This window comes from Symphodus melops, assembly GCF_947650265.1.
Source record: "Symphodus melops genome assembly, chromosome: 6".
NCBI lineage: Eukaryota > Metazoa > Chordata > Actinopteri > Labriformes > Labridae > Symphodus > Symphodus melops.
In genome coordinates, this window is record NC_136696.1 from 9,895,596 (window position 1) to 9,911,009 (window position 15,414).

Here is a 15,414-nt window from a genome sequence, read left to right on the forward strand (position 1 = left end):
ATAAACACTTTTAAGGTACGGAAGTTCAGTACTGTTGCTATAATCATTGATTTGTGTTTTTATTTTGTCATTGAAAGAACTCAAAGAGAACTCAATTGTAAAAAAAAAAAAATAATGGTTTTGAATGACACATAAGACACTTTTCACTTGTAAATAGAATCAAAAAGAACACTTGCCACACACAGCTGAAACATATTCACAGACAATTTATTTGTAATTGAAATTATTTCACATCATAGTTGTTATTTTCCTGTTGAAGATCTTTTGTATTTTTATTACAACAGCCACAGAGCAGCAGCAGCAGCAATAATAATAATCCAGCAGGAGAAGCAGATCAATGCAGAAAAGGACTGAAAAAGAGAGGGTAACATGACAAGGTGCCCCTTCCCAGCTGCCAAAACAGAGTTAACGAGGACTTATGGGAAATCGATTTGTTTTCAGTCTGTCAGATATGTCAGGTTGTGCTGCATCTGACCCTTTTTCCTTCCATAACAACTGTTAAGACTCGGCCACAGCTGTACATGACTGAGACATGGTAGAAACTCTTTACAGTTTGTGTGGGATAAAAACCTCGGAGAGATTAAAGACAAGAGGGACGAGTCAGGATAGAAAGCAAAGCACAGTGAGCTCCACAGGATACAGAGACATGACAGAAAAGAGGAGGTGCTGCTATTCAACCATTAACATTTTCCACAGTTAGACAAACACCTTCCATGATCACCTCGACGTGCTGGCCCTTGACTGGGTTAGTGGCAGCTCGACATGGCATTCAACTGGGGGAGGATTTCAAGGACGGCTGTTCCCCAAGACTTACCAATTATCTTATGAAATTTATAGATTTAATTTGGAAAACATACAGTACGCTTTAATAAGAAGATTGATATCACTCTCATGCCTGTACATGTTTACAAGTTTGAGGCTTCAGCAAGCTGCTTAGCTTAGCTTAGCATAAAGACGGTCACTTGTTGAGGTGGCTATATTTCAAGGTAACACGGTTTGCATTGCAGCACTGATACACTGAAGTCATCACAAATTGGTTTCAACGTGTTAATATATGAACAAATTATCCTTTGGCAAGTGCAGTGACTTCCTGAAGTCTTGTCATCACTTTGGGGATTCTAATAAAATCCTAATGTAATAAGTGTAGTAAGGTAGAACAGTCTTTTGACTTCAGGAAAGCATCAGACAAGCCTCAAGTTTGTGCTCTTCATGTTAGGCTAAGCTAAGTTTTGCTACATTTGAAATCGGCGGACAATACAATGATATCAATCCTTCATCTGACTCCCTCAAAAAAAAGAGGTAAGATATGCCCCAAATTGAAAAACAAAAGGTAAACATCAGGGATGAAACAGAATGATGAAGGCCAATCAGGTTGGTTCAGCTCTGATATGATTATCTGGCAGCGTTGGAACAAAAATTCTTGAGGAAACATGAAATGTTTGCATGTTCTGAAATGAAAACTGGTCAGTCTTAAATGTTTTAATCCCAGATAGGGCAGCTTTAGTTCAAGGAATCAGCACTGGAACTGGCCTTTTAAAAAAATGGGTATCAATCAGATCCTAAAAGCCTGGTCCAATAGGATCTCCCAAGGCTCACTGATAGATTCTGGCAACCAATCAGACAAAAGTTGAGTGGGATCTTGTCATTTCAGTCCTTAACCTCAATGAGATAGTGATCGAACCCCTTATCAAATTTCAAACCTTTTATAAAACAAAGTTACAAAAAAACATGACGCAGCAACATGTACATGCAAAAAAAATAAAGAAAAACAAAGAAAGACATGTTTGATTAAAACGATCAAATAAAAGGAACTTAATCAGAATAATGAAAACACAATTTGTCAGATTACAGTGCACTTTGTGTGGAAAAAATAAAATCAAAACAACAACACACACACACACACACACACACATTACTGTAAGATGAAGGCAACACCAGCCTGCCGCTCAGGGGGAACTGAGAGAAAATAGAGAAAAGGGCGCAAGGATTCAAAAATGGTTCAAAGGTAGGAGGGAGGAGACAACTATTTACACTTGTATATACATCATACAGGATATGAAAGAGAGCACAAGGTCCTAAAGTCAGACCCAATGATGGCCGTATACGAACCGAGTCCAAAGCCCAAACAGAAAACTGTCATGGCACCCAATAAATAGGAAACAAAGGGTCTCATAGCGGACGGCATCCTGTCTTCTGCTGCAGCTTCTACCTCGATTGAACAAACATCCAGAGCTATCTGGACACAAATAAAAATAAAAAATAAAAAATGGATGGATGCAGTCAGAGAAAGGCTGACTGGAGAAAAGGGTGGACTTGTCCTGTGTTTTCTAAAGGGCCACTGACACAAGACAAACAAACTCAAACCACATCTAAACAGAGAGGGAAAAGAGGTCTGACAGTCTTGCAATGTCTCAAAGCAGTTACCACACCAGATGACATGTTGCCGTAACAAATAGGCAACAGTTTGAGGGAATGTAGACAGGCAAATATGGGCAAAATGTGCCTTTTTGTCTCCAATCTTTTGTCCCTTTATCACCACTGTAATCTAATATGTACATTACTTTAATGAGGATTATTCATCCATACAGTCTAAAAATGTCCCCCATCTTTTATGGCGTCAATATGTATACAGCAGAACAATTAAAAACAGTTGTGGCGACAGATTTTTTTAAAAATTGATTCATCCACAGTTCGACTAGAGGCACCGACCCTATGACCTCAGCAGGTCAAAGATAGGATCTTTACAGTATCAGTAACTCTCTCCACAGGCAGGTCTCGTGGGGTTCCTCCAATCAGTACCAAAACTGTGCTCACGTTGGCCTCAAGAAACAAGTGCACAAAACAAAAATGATGGATGTTTGGCAAGTGTCCTTTCTTCTTTTCTAAAACAGAGCCAAACAAACAAAAAAAACCTCTGCTGAGGATATGAAAATATGCAACTCTCAGCTGGTGATGGGTCTTGTTTGCAGGTCCTCTTTAGAATCGCTGCAGGTCATTGTTACCACCATAGCATGGTGCGCAAAGATCCATGTATGTACAGGCAGCCTTTTTTTTAGTGGCTTCTTGTGTTGTTACAAAAACAAAGACCTGTTTTCTTCATTACTGTCAGGACTTTAGCCGGAGGATACAGAGTAAGGGGGTTTAAAAGACATAAATTATAAATATTAGGCAGTCCCAGACCGCCCAGCTAATGCTACACAACTGTCCTATTAAATAGTATTACAAGATCATGTTCACTGAAAACTAAAGAAAGAACACATTTTGCTGTTAAACTTTCCTGCTGAGCTCCTGAAAGGATTGTGAAATCTCATCACTGGGATTTTATCTTCATATCTGTTTGACATAGAAACACACATTATATGAAAGCACAGATATCTGGAAAAATATGTTCATTCAAGTTGATAAAAACCTTGTTTTTTTTTTTCTCTTCGTTTTTTTTTTTTTTTTTTTCAATAATGAGGGTTAGGCACAACTCTTCTTTTCATGTAGATAAGACCTCATTATTCCCAATGAAATATTTGTTATTTGAAACAGAAAAAGAGTTAAGTGATTAACAGCTAAACATGTCCCTTTTTTGGAAAGCTACATTTTGATCAGAGACAAACTGGAATGTGAGCTGTTGTGTCCAGCCTTCATCACAGGGGCAGGAGGGGGAAAGAGAGGGCGAGGGGTCTGAGTGAACTGTCGCTGTCGGAGTGAACTCAGAGGTGGGACTCGTGGGAAAGTGGATTAAGAATATGAAAACTGAGAAACTATTTCTAAAAGTTCGGGCTAAGGACAGCAGACAGAGATAAATAAGGGTCCCTTATGTCACAATAGAGTGGGTCCTTGCATGTTCTCTGTTCATGTCTGTAAAAAGTAGGTCCTTTAACATCTGTGACAGAAGTTAGGGGGAGCAAAGGAGGTCAGGAAAGAGCTCTCATTTAGAAAAAAAAAAAAAAAGGGTGACTGTGATGCTGATTCCCTCCTGGCGATGATGTCATTACACGGTGTTGGTGATGACGTCTGATGAGGTCTCAGTGTTCGGGATGTTCTGGTTACATCAGGCGGTCCTTCAGTGGGATTAAATCAGTTCTTGGTCTACTTTTGGTGGCGATGTCATGTATATGAGGCTGGTTGTATGTATGCATATGTTGTTGTTGTTTTTTTGTTTTTTTTATGTGTCCCGATATGTATAAGAAGTGTGTTTGCATGTTTGATCACCAGGCCTCCGTGTACCGAACATCAACATCCTTCAGGTTGGGCAGTTTGGCCTGTAAAGAAAACACACCAACACCATCAACAAATAGAAACATGAAGGTTAGCTTATAATTTTCTATCATGTCTTTTATGCTTTAATTCCAGAGATAGGACGGTAGATAGAGTCAGAAAGCAGAGAGAGAAATCCCCGTACATAGGGCGTGTGCACCAATCGCTAGGCTACCGGCGCCCCGAGAGGACACACTTATTCAAAAACTCAAATTTAGCCGAAAGCTGAAGTAGCGTTCAGATTGTAGGACTTACGATGCATCTAAAGATCTATTTTCGTAACACTGAGTTGATATTCATTTGAATGTTGAGATGAAAGGCCCTGCAGTTTTACCTTGAGGTCCTCGTAGGTGTCTGCTGTGAGCTTGGTGCTGTTCATATTCAGACTGCACAGACTCTTCATGGCTGAGGAAGACAAGCAGATGCAATTAATTACAACGAGTGCACACAACAACAATGATAAGCTGACAATTTGACTCTAAGCTTGTTACAATAACACTTTGTGACGGTCACTGCCTTACATTTAACCGTCAGCCTTCTAATCATATGTTCTGGCTCCATTACTCCTAGAGGAATCAGCCATCCAGATTCAGAGCAGACCCCCGTGTGGCCATCATGTACACCTTTCAGTCTGTGTTCACTTCGCTTCACAACATCCCACACTTCATTATATGCCACACATCAACATTAACCCTGCTGACTTTACAGACCAACAGACTCCATGTCTGCAGTTAACATTTTAAAATCTGACTTTCTTACACTGAATAGTTATTATTTAATAACTTGTGTTCTTACTATATTTGTCATGGCGCTTGAGCCAGGTAGAGACAAATTGGGGGACAAATTATCTTCTGTGACCTTCAGGTAACTAAGAGAATCTTTAAGCCATCTAACACTTTTTATTAACCCTCTGTGTCTCGATCAATCAGAGACCAGATCCGAAGAAAAGTTATCTCAAGATTGAATTTGTCAATCTTTGTTTTTGCCCAATGTGAATCTTCAATAGGACTGGTTTCTGAGAGGCCCAGGGGGAGGATTGTTTGAGTGTGTTTTCTTACAGCTGAGAGCCAGCAGACCAGCATCAGTGACGGGAGTCTCACACAGGTTCAAAACCTGCAGACAGGCCAGATGCTCCGATAACAACCTCAACCCTGCATCTCCAAACTGAAGGAAGAAAAAAAACGAGACAAAAACAGGATGTAGGTGAGACATAGTGATTCATTAGAAGACGTTTACACATCACTTGTGTGTGTTTGTAGCTTCAGGGTGTACCTGTGTGGACCAGAGGTTGAGCTGTTTCAGTGAAGGCAGCTTGATGAGCTGCTCGGCACAGGCACTGGTGACGTTGGTGAAGGCCAGGCTCAGGTTCTCCAAGTTTCCAAAAGAACCTGAACTCAACAGACGGGCCAGGTCGGCATCCTATGGCATGATGGGAAAAAAGGATTCAGTTGCTGACAGTTTTTTTTTTTTTTTTTTAAACATTTCAACTTTTTTACAACTGAGATCAGGAAAGATTAAAAACTCCTTATACTGTATGTGTTAGTAAAATCATCTTAATCTCACCGTGGACTTTGAGGGCAGAGTAAGCCGGGTGGGGCCGCCTTTCCTTTGCTGAGGAGAAAACAGAAAGAAAGATGGCGCCTGAACTCAAAGCCTTGCAGAAACCTTTACAGACAGTAGATGGCGTGTGTGAGCAGCTGCTAACGTGCTGCGTTCAGGTGACATCGTGGAAGTGGAACATGTGAGTTCTATCACAGAACACTGATTCAAAGAAACAAGTAAAAGGCTTTTTTTTTTTTTTTTTACGTTTCAACGTGAACTCTCTCACAAAGTTCACATGTGGAAAAACGTCATGATAGAAACCACTTTTGGTTCCCTGTCGAGTTGTGGACTTGTTTTTCTACATGAACAACATAGTTTACAACAGTGGAGAAAATTTCAACCAGAAAGAAAAGTGAACATTTTCGATGAAATCACTCTGATTGGTAAAATGACGTCATTAGTCATCATTTATAAAAGTCTTAATACTGCTGTGACAGCTCATATGATTACTGTAGATTTCACTATATTAAAACATAATTACAGCCACATTTAGTTTTAATTGTAAAACATACAGATTCGAGTAGATGCTGATTACATTATATTGCTAGTGATGCTTGTCTAGTGTACATACATAGGAATAAAAGTGTATACAAGTAGAAAATAATGAAATGGCTTGTTGGTAGAATAAATGCATTCCAAACCTATTACTATGCATGGTGGAGTAACTTTTTTGTGTATGTGTAAAGTGTTTGACTGGTTAGTCAGTGGGTGAACAGATACACATGAACAGCTCAGATCTGCAGTCAGTGGAGTGGCAGGTGACTCAGCGTGTGGAGCATGCAGACTGAGCTGAGAGGGCCGGATTCTTGTTACTGCTCTCATCTTAACAGCGCACAGCTAAGGGACCTCAGGTACTTTCGCTGGAGATGGCTGTGGCGACTTCGGGTCATTCAGGTTAGACATAATTGACCGAGGAAATAATTGGAGTTTCCATGTCTCAGAGAAGCAATTTTTATTATTATTTTTTTTTAGAATATAACTGCCTTTCAAGGCTTTAAAGGAACGAGTGGTTACATGTTGAGGATGTTATTCTTATGTACTCTCAGATAAATCTTTGCCTCATGTTTACTGGGTAACTTGTGCTTTAAATGAGAAGATTGAATAGTTTCTTCTTTTTATGCTGGAAAACCTCAATACCAAAATATTCCCTTTATTGCAAAGATGGAGCCGATGCACTTTAGCAGATGGGACTCACAGTTGTTTTCCAAAAGTGTAGGAGCTGGTTTTAAGATTCCTTGATCGGACCTATGCAGACTCTTCCAAACTGATACCCTGCATTATCCAAAGTAAGCTCTTTTTTTTTTTTTTTTTGCTTGCCAATGTTTTTTTCAACTTCAGATCTTCTTTGGAAAAGGGGAAGTCAAAAATATCTGTCGACCAGTGGCTTTGGTCTGTTTTTGGGCATTTAAACAAACATCTTTCTGTCTATACAAATAAAATTAAAAAGATTAATACTTTACATTCTCTGAGCCAAAGAGTTGTTATGCTTACATTTATTAGATAGGATGTGAGTCAGTGTCTGTTTCAAGGACGCTTCAGCATGTGAGAAAAAGGAGCTCAGGTATTTCTTGTATCAAGAAAATACTATCAACAAAGCTGCTACAATCTTAAGCCTTCTTTCCCTTGAACAATGAAAACGTTCTGTTTATGTGGTAAACAGGATTCCTCATTGCCCTTTGTTTTCATGTCCTCTTATGTATGCTCAGCTCCAAAATGCTGTGTGCCTTTAACAACAGCAGCATGTTGGAACTGTGGACAGTCTAGTAGATCTTATGCGTCACTGAGAACACAAGAATTTGTTCATAATGAGAAACTGGTGACTTGGTTTCTGTCCACTGAGCTAAACTCGACTAAAGTGTGGGCTGAGCTGGACGGGATGTTCTAAGCTCAGAACTGCAAGAACTGCAGGATTGCAAACAGTTCAGCATCACGTTAACTTTAGGCCTGAGTGTACCATATAAAGTCATCTCTGTGTTTATACAGTACTGTATGTGTTTATGTGTGTGTGTGTGTGTGTGCTAGTCGGGGCATGAACTCACCAGTTCTTTGAGCTCTCTCTGGCGGTCACAGAGCTGCTCGTACATACGCAGTCCCACCTGGGTGCTCTCCAGTGTGGAGATGATCTGCAGCTGTGTGTCTTTGTTCTCACTGATGTTGTATTCCAGCATCAGACACAGAATCTGTATACACACAGGCACGCAAACACACACACAAACACACACGCACACAACAGCTGATTTCAAATGCTTTATATCAAAGGAAGGAGTATAACCAAAGCGAAAAGTTGACTGAAGGCAATAAAAGTTAAAAGGTGACTAATGCATGAGATTGTGCAATTAATTCATTAAACTGTTTACTGAACACAGCTCATATTGAGCCCCCAACAGTTAATAAACATGAACATGTTACACGCTTACACTACACACTAATTACTAAACACTTTTTGCTTACTTATCACTAAAATATGTATAAACTCAAAGTTAAGAGTAAACCCTCCTTTATTTAAGATTAATTTAAAAAGAATTATGGAAACACCGCTGCTGTATTGTAGCTGCCTTCTCAAAGTTTGACACCAGGCTTGACTGAACATAATGACATCAGCCTTTAGTTTCTGTCTGATTTTAGATGAATCAGTCCTAAAGGAGGTCCATTCTTACAGATGAAAAAGGGAAATAAGCACAGAACTTTAATGAGGAAAATAAAAGTTTATACAGCCCTAATTATAACCACTGTTTCTTTAAATGAGTATGAGGTCAACATTATTTCATGCTTCGCTTAACAAGAATCAACCCTTTTCTTTACATGTAAGAACTAAAGAGACAAGACAAAGTACCATGTGTTAATGAACACATAAGGCATGGAGAACAAAAGAGAATACTTAATAATAACATAAGAATGAAGAATCACACAAACCTCCACCATGGTCTGGTTTCCGCGCAGGGCCAGCAGCATGCAGGGACCCAGCTTGTTCTCAGCCAGAGAGAGCAGGAACTTCTTCGTCTTGTAGCACGAGCCCATCAAGATGTGAACCTGCAGGAGAGAAAGAGGAGGGCCGGGTCAACGGTTGTAACAGCAGCGCACACGTCTGTGTGTGTGTGTGTGTGTGTGTGTGTGTCCACACACTTACCATACTGGCAAACAACTCTCCATCGTCATCACAGGCCACGCCCCCTGGACTATAGAGCTGGAACCAGCCGTCTTTACCTGAACGCACACTGAGAAGGCAGGAGTGGACCTGAAAACACACAGAGATTACTTGTCTTCTGGTTCACTGAAAAAAAATAATCTCTTGTTCTGTTGCAGGTCTAAAGCGAGTTCACATGCACTCAAACACTCACCTCCTGCCTCGGATCCTCTGCAAACCTCTGAATAACATATTTCAGTTCCCTGTTTAGACAGAGCGACATTAAGACAAAATTAACAGGTTGTTTTCAAACCACACTTCGTATGTGAAGAGCAGGGGTTTGATTTCGATTGACTTACTTTGTGAATTTGGCATGCGCAAGAGCCCTGGAGAGAGGGGGGAAGACAAACAAGTGATTTAATAACCAGAAAGACTTTGTAAAAGGATGAAAGAGACTAAGATCTCTTAGTAGAGAAAATCCATTTTAAAACATTATATTCTGTCCTTTTGTATTGTTTTGATCAGTTGCCCAGTTACATTTGTTATTGTTTGGACAGTTTCTGTGCTCAAATAGCACAGGAATGCAAAGCTAGTCATGACCCTGCTCTAAGAAAATGAATTCTTCTATTTACTTTTTGTTACTATTGACAACTTTGAGCTTTAACACTGGCAAAACATTCACAATAATGCACAGCTCTCTGTGTCCATGTCTTCAAGTATCTTCTTCAAGGAACTTTTAATTAAAATCCTTTTCTCATATTTAAGTTTGTTTTTTTTTCATTTTAAGCTAGCTTTTATTTTAAAGTTATTTATCTATACTTCTTTATGTTGCTGATTATGTGTTTCTGCCTTCATAAAAAAAACTTTATCATCATAACTAATTTGCCCTTTCACAAGGCTTCAGTGTGCTTTAATCGCAAAAGTGTCATAACTACGCTCAGCCGTCGTCACGTCTTTGTATATTCATATTGATTCTGCGACGGGGTAATATTGGTGTCTCGGTCTGTAAATACAAGTACTGCACAGCAGGAGCTCCACGTAGACACAGCGCTGCGCTCCCCCTGCTGGCTCTGCTGAAAGTGTCTCCCCTCTGTCACGCCTCTGCTACCACCTTTGAAGACGGTACAGAGGCGAGATCACTTCGTCCCCCCCATTACGCCTCTGCGACATTCAGATTGAAGTCGAAATGTCACAGTGGCGTAAATACTGCAGCTAGAAATGGGCTTGTGAGGGACTATATCTCGTAACCAACAAAGAATAGCTTTGTAAACAGTTGTGCCTTTATGCTAAGCTAGGCTAAATAAGTGGCTAACATTGCATATTTGCTGTATCGTTAGAGTCGTATCAATCTCCTCATTTATTTATTTCAGTAAAAAAAGTGGATCATTTGTATCATTACGGCCTGTAACACCTGCTTGCTATAAGAGTGGCTCTAAAGCACCTGATCAGTTCATTTTTACAGTATGTTTTGGTTCTAAGACTGCCAGTTGTTTTCTCTGAGTAGCTTCACAAACCTATCTAGCATTGCATTATCAGTGTGTGTTTGTGCTGACATCACTCATTATATCCTCGGCTACAGGGTGCTGGGGAGTATTTTCGCCTTTCCTAATGACGCCTGAAGGCTTCAACCAGGCAACAGTGCCACAGGTGAGCAACAGGTGTGACCCAGTGTTGAAGAAACAACAAGTGGCCTACCAGCTAACTCTAATGAAGCTCAGGGTCCGACTGGCAAGTACAAAGAAGACTCAGGGCTGCATAGAGCCAATTAAGGCACGCTCTCTGGGGAGAGAGAAGCCGCCCTCTCCAGGTCATGCTCCCCTGGAGGCGTGGTGAGGTACCTCAACCACGTCAGCAGCGAGGCCCCAACAGCAGCCTCCTGGAAACATGTACATGTCCCCTGATACGTGATGAGAAGGAAGACGTGCTAAAAGTGACATGAAGCATTCGGTCGGTCAGTTTGCATTGTGTTGTTTTGCTGCATTGATGACTTGATAAAATATCTCTTTATAACTAATATAAATATTTATAATGTTTTAGACACTGAACGTTTGATACTGTCCTAGGATACACAAAATACAACTACAACTACTGCTGGTACTACGTTTATAATTTCAGCAGCTAGTATTTTTGTTTCTTACAACAGACACACTATAATATTAAGCATACAAAGATAACTGATGCAATATTACCATGACTCTGTTGTTTCTTTTTTTGACAAATATAATGATGTACAGTATGTGAAGGAAAGGCATGCAGCTGCTGCCCCTCTCACGTGCAGCTTTTCCTCTGTAGACCTTGCGTAACTAAGTGAAATACTGGCACGTTCAAAGCAAAACACCAGCTGAGGCCTTAGCGTATGGGTTTGCTTGATAAAGTCCCAGGTTCTTAGGTTTGGGAGAAATATATATTGGGAGAATGTCCCCATGACGAAAATGAAGGCCTCAAAGTAAAAATTTGGTTGCCTTTGTCTATTAAGCCGGCATGTACACTGTACAATGTCAGGCCAATTAAGACCTGATATTTGAATCACATGACTGATTTTAAAGCTGTGTTAAATATCAGCCTGATTCTGCATTGTGAGTCACGCAGTGGCCCAATCAACAATTGTCTAGCATGTTTGATGGTACTATTTGGTGATATTTGACACACACTAGTACAGCGAGAGCAGAGCTATGATGCGATTCTTTCACTTCAGGGACGGATTCCCTGACTGACTGCAACTGGGTAAAAACTGTACTGACAGCATCTGAAATCACCATGGTGACAATCACGTCTGATGCGTCTTCCCCTCCAATCACAAAAGATATAAAACAAGAAAAATGTTGACAGGAAACAGCTGCAGACCACCAGCTGACAGGGAATATTTTTTCGGAGTTAGCACGTTAGTTAGCGTTTGATTGTTGGCGATGCTGAGTGTGTGTTTGAGAGTGGGAGCGTTTCTGATGGTGTGTATTTTAGCCATGCATATTAGACAATCAGTGAGTCAAGTCAAGTCACATGTCAATATGTCCAGTCATCTATTAATTCGCTTATTTTTTTGTCAAACACAGAATATGCACTCTGTTCTACGTGGAAGGACACAACCTCTCAGCTTCGCAACTCTGAAACCTGTTTGACCTTACGATAAAGATATAAAAGACCCATTGTTTTTTTTTTTATCAACTGCTTTTTTCTCTAATGCACATTTTTGCAAATTCATCAAACATAGGGAGTCACCTGAATCACTGAAAAAATACTGGATCAATTTAAAAGAAATAACTTTCGACAACACACAAGTGTGAGCTGGGAGTGTATTGGAATACTCACTCTTTAGGAAAGGGAATGGGCTGCAGCAGGCTGGCCAGAGCAGGTCTCCAGTCATCGTAGTCTGACCTGAGAGAGACAAAAAAGTGAGCACAACAATGTGAGCAGGAGGGTGTAGCCTGGATAAATGTTGCTGGAGAACAAAAAGACAGAAGAGCTGCTCCTATGAGAGAAACATGAGCAGCAGTGAGATGACGCTGACCTGTGGTGGTGATTTAACATAAACTGGAGCAGCATCAAATTACCACTCGTTAAGTAACTGTGTCTTTGTTACAATTCTTACAAGCTCACGGAGACAACTGCTTTTAAGGCCATCCTGTGTTGTTATCGCACACACAGACAGACACACGTAACTGCTGCTCTACTTTCACACTGAGTGTAACGAGCACCGAGGCTCATACATTCATTCATAAAGGACTGTTTAACCCATTCACTGTTTCAAACTAGGACATGGAGTGAAAGGCAGAAAATTAATGTCTCGTATCTGTTTATGAAACACTATTAGGTAAGCCTGTGTGAACATTACATGTTAAAAGCTACGCCATGATTTCCTATTTTATTTTAGGGCTTATTGCCTTTATTTAGAGATGGGGGGGAAAGGAAAATGGGGAAAGGAGCCACGGGTGGAATCTGAACCTGGGCTAACTGCTTGGAGGACTGCAAGCCAACATGGGATGCGAGTGCCCCCCCCCCCCCATGTTAATGGGGTTCTGTTCTGGCTCTTCAATTAGCAGTTCAAGGTACAGTTTAATGTCCTGGTATAAAGCATGTTTAAAGTCATACATAGGATCATATTGAACTTAGAAATACTGTGAATGTAGGAGGCTTCAGATTCAAAGGTAGGTGGCCCCTCATTCATATATTTATCTATTGTTTAAAGTCATACAGTCATCCTTCTATTCTATTGTTAAACAAGTGCACCCATAATGTTATCGTATTCACACTGAACACTCGGTAAAGGGAAAGCTTTTCTATGTAAACTCACAGCATCTTGAGAATGAGGGCGAAGCATCCCAGCACGCGGTCGGCCTGCGCTGGCAGCTGGATGGACAGAGTGTTGACGGCCGGGCTGACCAGCAGACAGTCGATGAGGTTGGGTTCGCTGTCTCCACCTGACGGTCCACCCTTTCGCTTGGCGTTGGCTGAGTTGTTGTTTCTCTCCAGCTCCACCAGGATCTCGCTGGAGTTGACGACGGAGGGAGGGGGGGAGAGGGGCAGTGACGGTGTCGGGGAGGAGATGGGGATGGAGGGTGCAGAGTTTGAGGGGGCGATGGGAGGTGGCTGAGGAGGACTTGGGTTGGCAGTGAGGGGGAGCAGGGTGGTGGGAGGCGGTGTGGGGGGTTCTGGGCGTAGCAGGCGGAGCGGCATCGGAGGCTTTCTGTCGTTCTGCTGCTGGCAGCCGTTTCTGATCTCCTTCAGGCTGGGGGAGTTGTCCCGACTGCAGGAGGGAAGTGGGGGTTATTAAATCACATGTAACCTCAATGCAGGCACATTCAGAAAAACGGTTCTAATGTAAATGAGTGGCTGAGCATAAGTCTATAAAAATAACAGCGTGTTGACAGACAAAGAAAAGGGAGGTGTGATGCACTGAAAGTCAGGTGAGATGCTGCTACAGGGACGAGCCCTTTGTGTGCCGGAGTTTTGGAACAATGAGCTAAGAATGATCCTCTCTGGAGTGGGGGAAGCTAAGGAGACGACAGTAATGAGTTGAAATACATTACATCATACATCTGAAGTCAACACAAGAGAAAGCATCCGGAAGAAATACGACCATTTAGATATTTAGCAACTCGAGGATGTGTATGAATGGGACTAGTTACTGATGATTGCTTCACATACAATAGCAGCCTCAGTGTGTGAATGGGTGGGTCCATTTACCATTTATTGATTCATGTTTTCAGTCCTTTTTTGTCAAGCAAAATTTTACATGTCTAAAAGAAAGAGCATTGTTGACGCAGCTCCTTCTTTAGATATTTTATCCAATACAAGGAAAAATGTCTCTCTGACCCCACCGCAAAAAAATAAAAAAAAGATTTAAAAAAAAATTCACTTTTTGGGATACATAGAATATCTTTATGCAATTTGCAGGAATAAGAAATCCTTCCGAGGATAGATTTAGTCATATTCATCAGAAATCTCTTTAAACAAACTTCAATGAACGCTTCTTCAGGAGACATCTCAGTTGTGTATATCTCTTTAAAGTATGTCGAATTCCATCACATCTCCTACAACAGCCGAGTATTGTAAATATTGTTGCTGTGTGTGTGTGTGTGTGTGTGTGTGTGTGTGTGTTTGTGTTTGTGTTTGTCTGCGTACATGCGTGTGACTGACCTGTTGATGAACTCCTCATAACAGGAATAAATGGCGGCGAGACACACAGCCACCAGGTTTGGCAGGACACGAGGGTGGGGGCATTGCCCAGTCGGCCCATGCATACTGTCGTACACAGAGGAGCAGGTTAATCCCAACTGTTCACTGCTGTATGATCACCTAAGTATTTCATGCTGTCAAGAGGCAACAAGCTCTTTAGCATGTCAGCCAGCAAATGAAAAGAGACCAGTAAGACATAATGTTTCTAAATGAAGAGAACAAAATGCTGTCACTATTACCTGATGATCATATCTCTACATTTACTCAGAAAGGGATTCAAGAATTTATAGGACACTTTTCCGCATCACAGTCCGGTTTCTCACCTGTGAACAAACTTCTTGACAACCTCCATCCCAGCGTTCAACTCATTAAGAGCCAGGATGTACTCCTGAGTAAAGAGACGCAGTCGAGGGCACTTTCCAAAGTCCTGCCAAAAAACAAGAACAGAATGAAAAACCAAAAACAAAAGTGTAAAAAAACGTCAGAAAGACCTGAACTAGAAGATAACATCCAGGTATGTCAAGGTTTGACCCCATCTATTTGTTTGACAAAGTGAATTGAGATACTAGAGATACAATATATCTTACTAATAGAGTTTTTATCATGTCTTCAGGTGACTGTGACAACTAATTAATTAGATTTAATAATCGTCTGTGTTCTGCTTTTATCACTTCAGAGAACGATGACACAGATAAGCAAAGAGTTTGGGGAATATTCTCGCCTGACAAAAATATCTAATATCTATCCAAGCTTTTGAATTGAAGGAA

The 15,414-nt window shown here is 40.9% G+C and overlaps 1 protein-coding gene across 1 annotated transcript in view; it reads right to left on the reverse strand.

The window, feature by feature from the left end:
• Positions 1-186: 186 nt before the first annotated feature.
• Positions 187-15,414, reverse strand: part of cmip (c-Maf inducing protein) — a 37,855-nt gene continuing 22,627 nt past the window's right edge. The window contains exons 8-21 of the mRNA XM_079345286.1: positions 14,971-15,074; positions 14,609-14,713; positions 13,263-13,715; positions 12,281-12,346; positions 9,334-9,360; positions 9,189-9,237; positions 8,978-9,085; positions 8,764-8,880; positions 7,890-8,030; positions 5,812-5,859; positions 5,521-5,667; positions 5,307-5,412; positions 4,583-4,653; positions 187-4,253 (exon numbers count right to left, since the gene is read on the reverse strand). Of these exons, the coding sequence (XP_079201412.1) occupies positions 4,200-4,253; positions 4,583-4,653; positions 5,307-5,412; positions 5,521-5,667; positions 5,812-5,859; positions 7,890-8,030; positions 8,764-8,880; positions 8,978-9,085; positions 9,189-9,237; positions 9,334-9,360; positions 12,281-12,346; positions 13,263-13,715; positions 14,609-14,713; positions 14,971-15,074 (1,596 nt within the window). The 3' untranslated portion in view covers positions 187-4,199. The remainder of the gene's footprint in view (positions 4,254-4,582; positions 4,654-5,306; positions 5,413-5,520; positions 5,668-5,811; positions 5,860-7,889; positions 8,031-8,763; positions 8,881-8,977; positions 9,086-9,188; positions 9,238-9,333; positions 9,361-12,280; positions 12,347-13,262; positions 13,716-14,608; positions 14,714-14,970; positions 15,075-15,414) is intronic.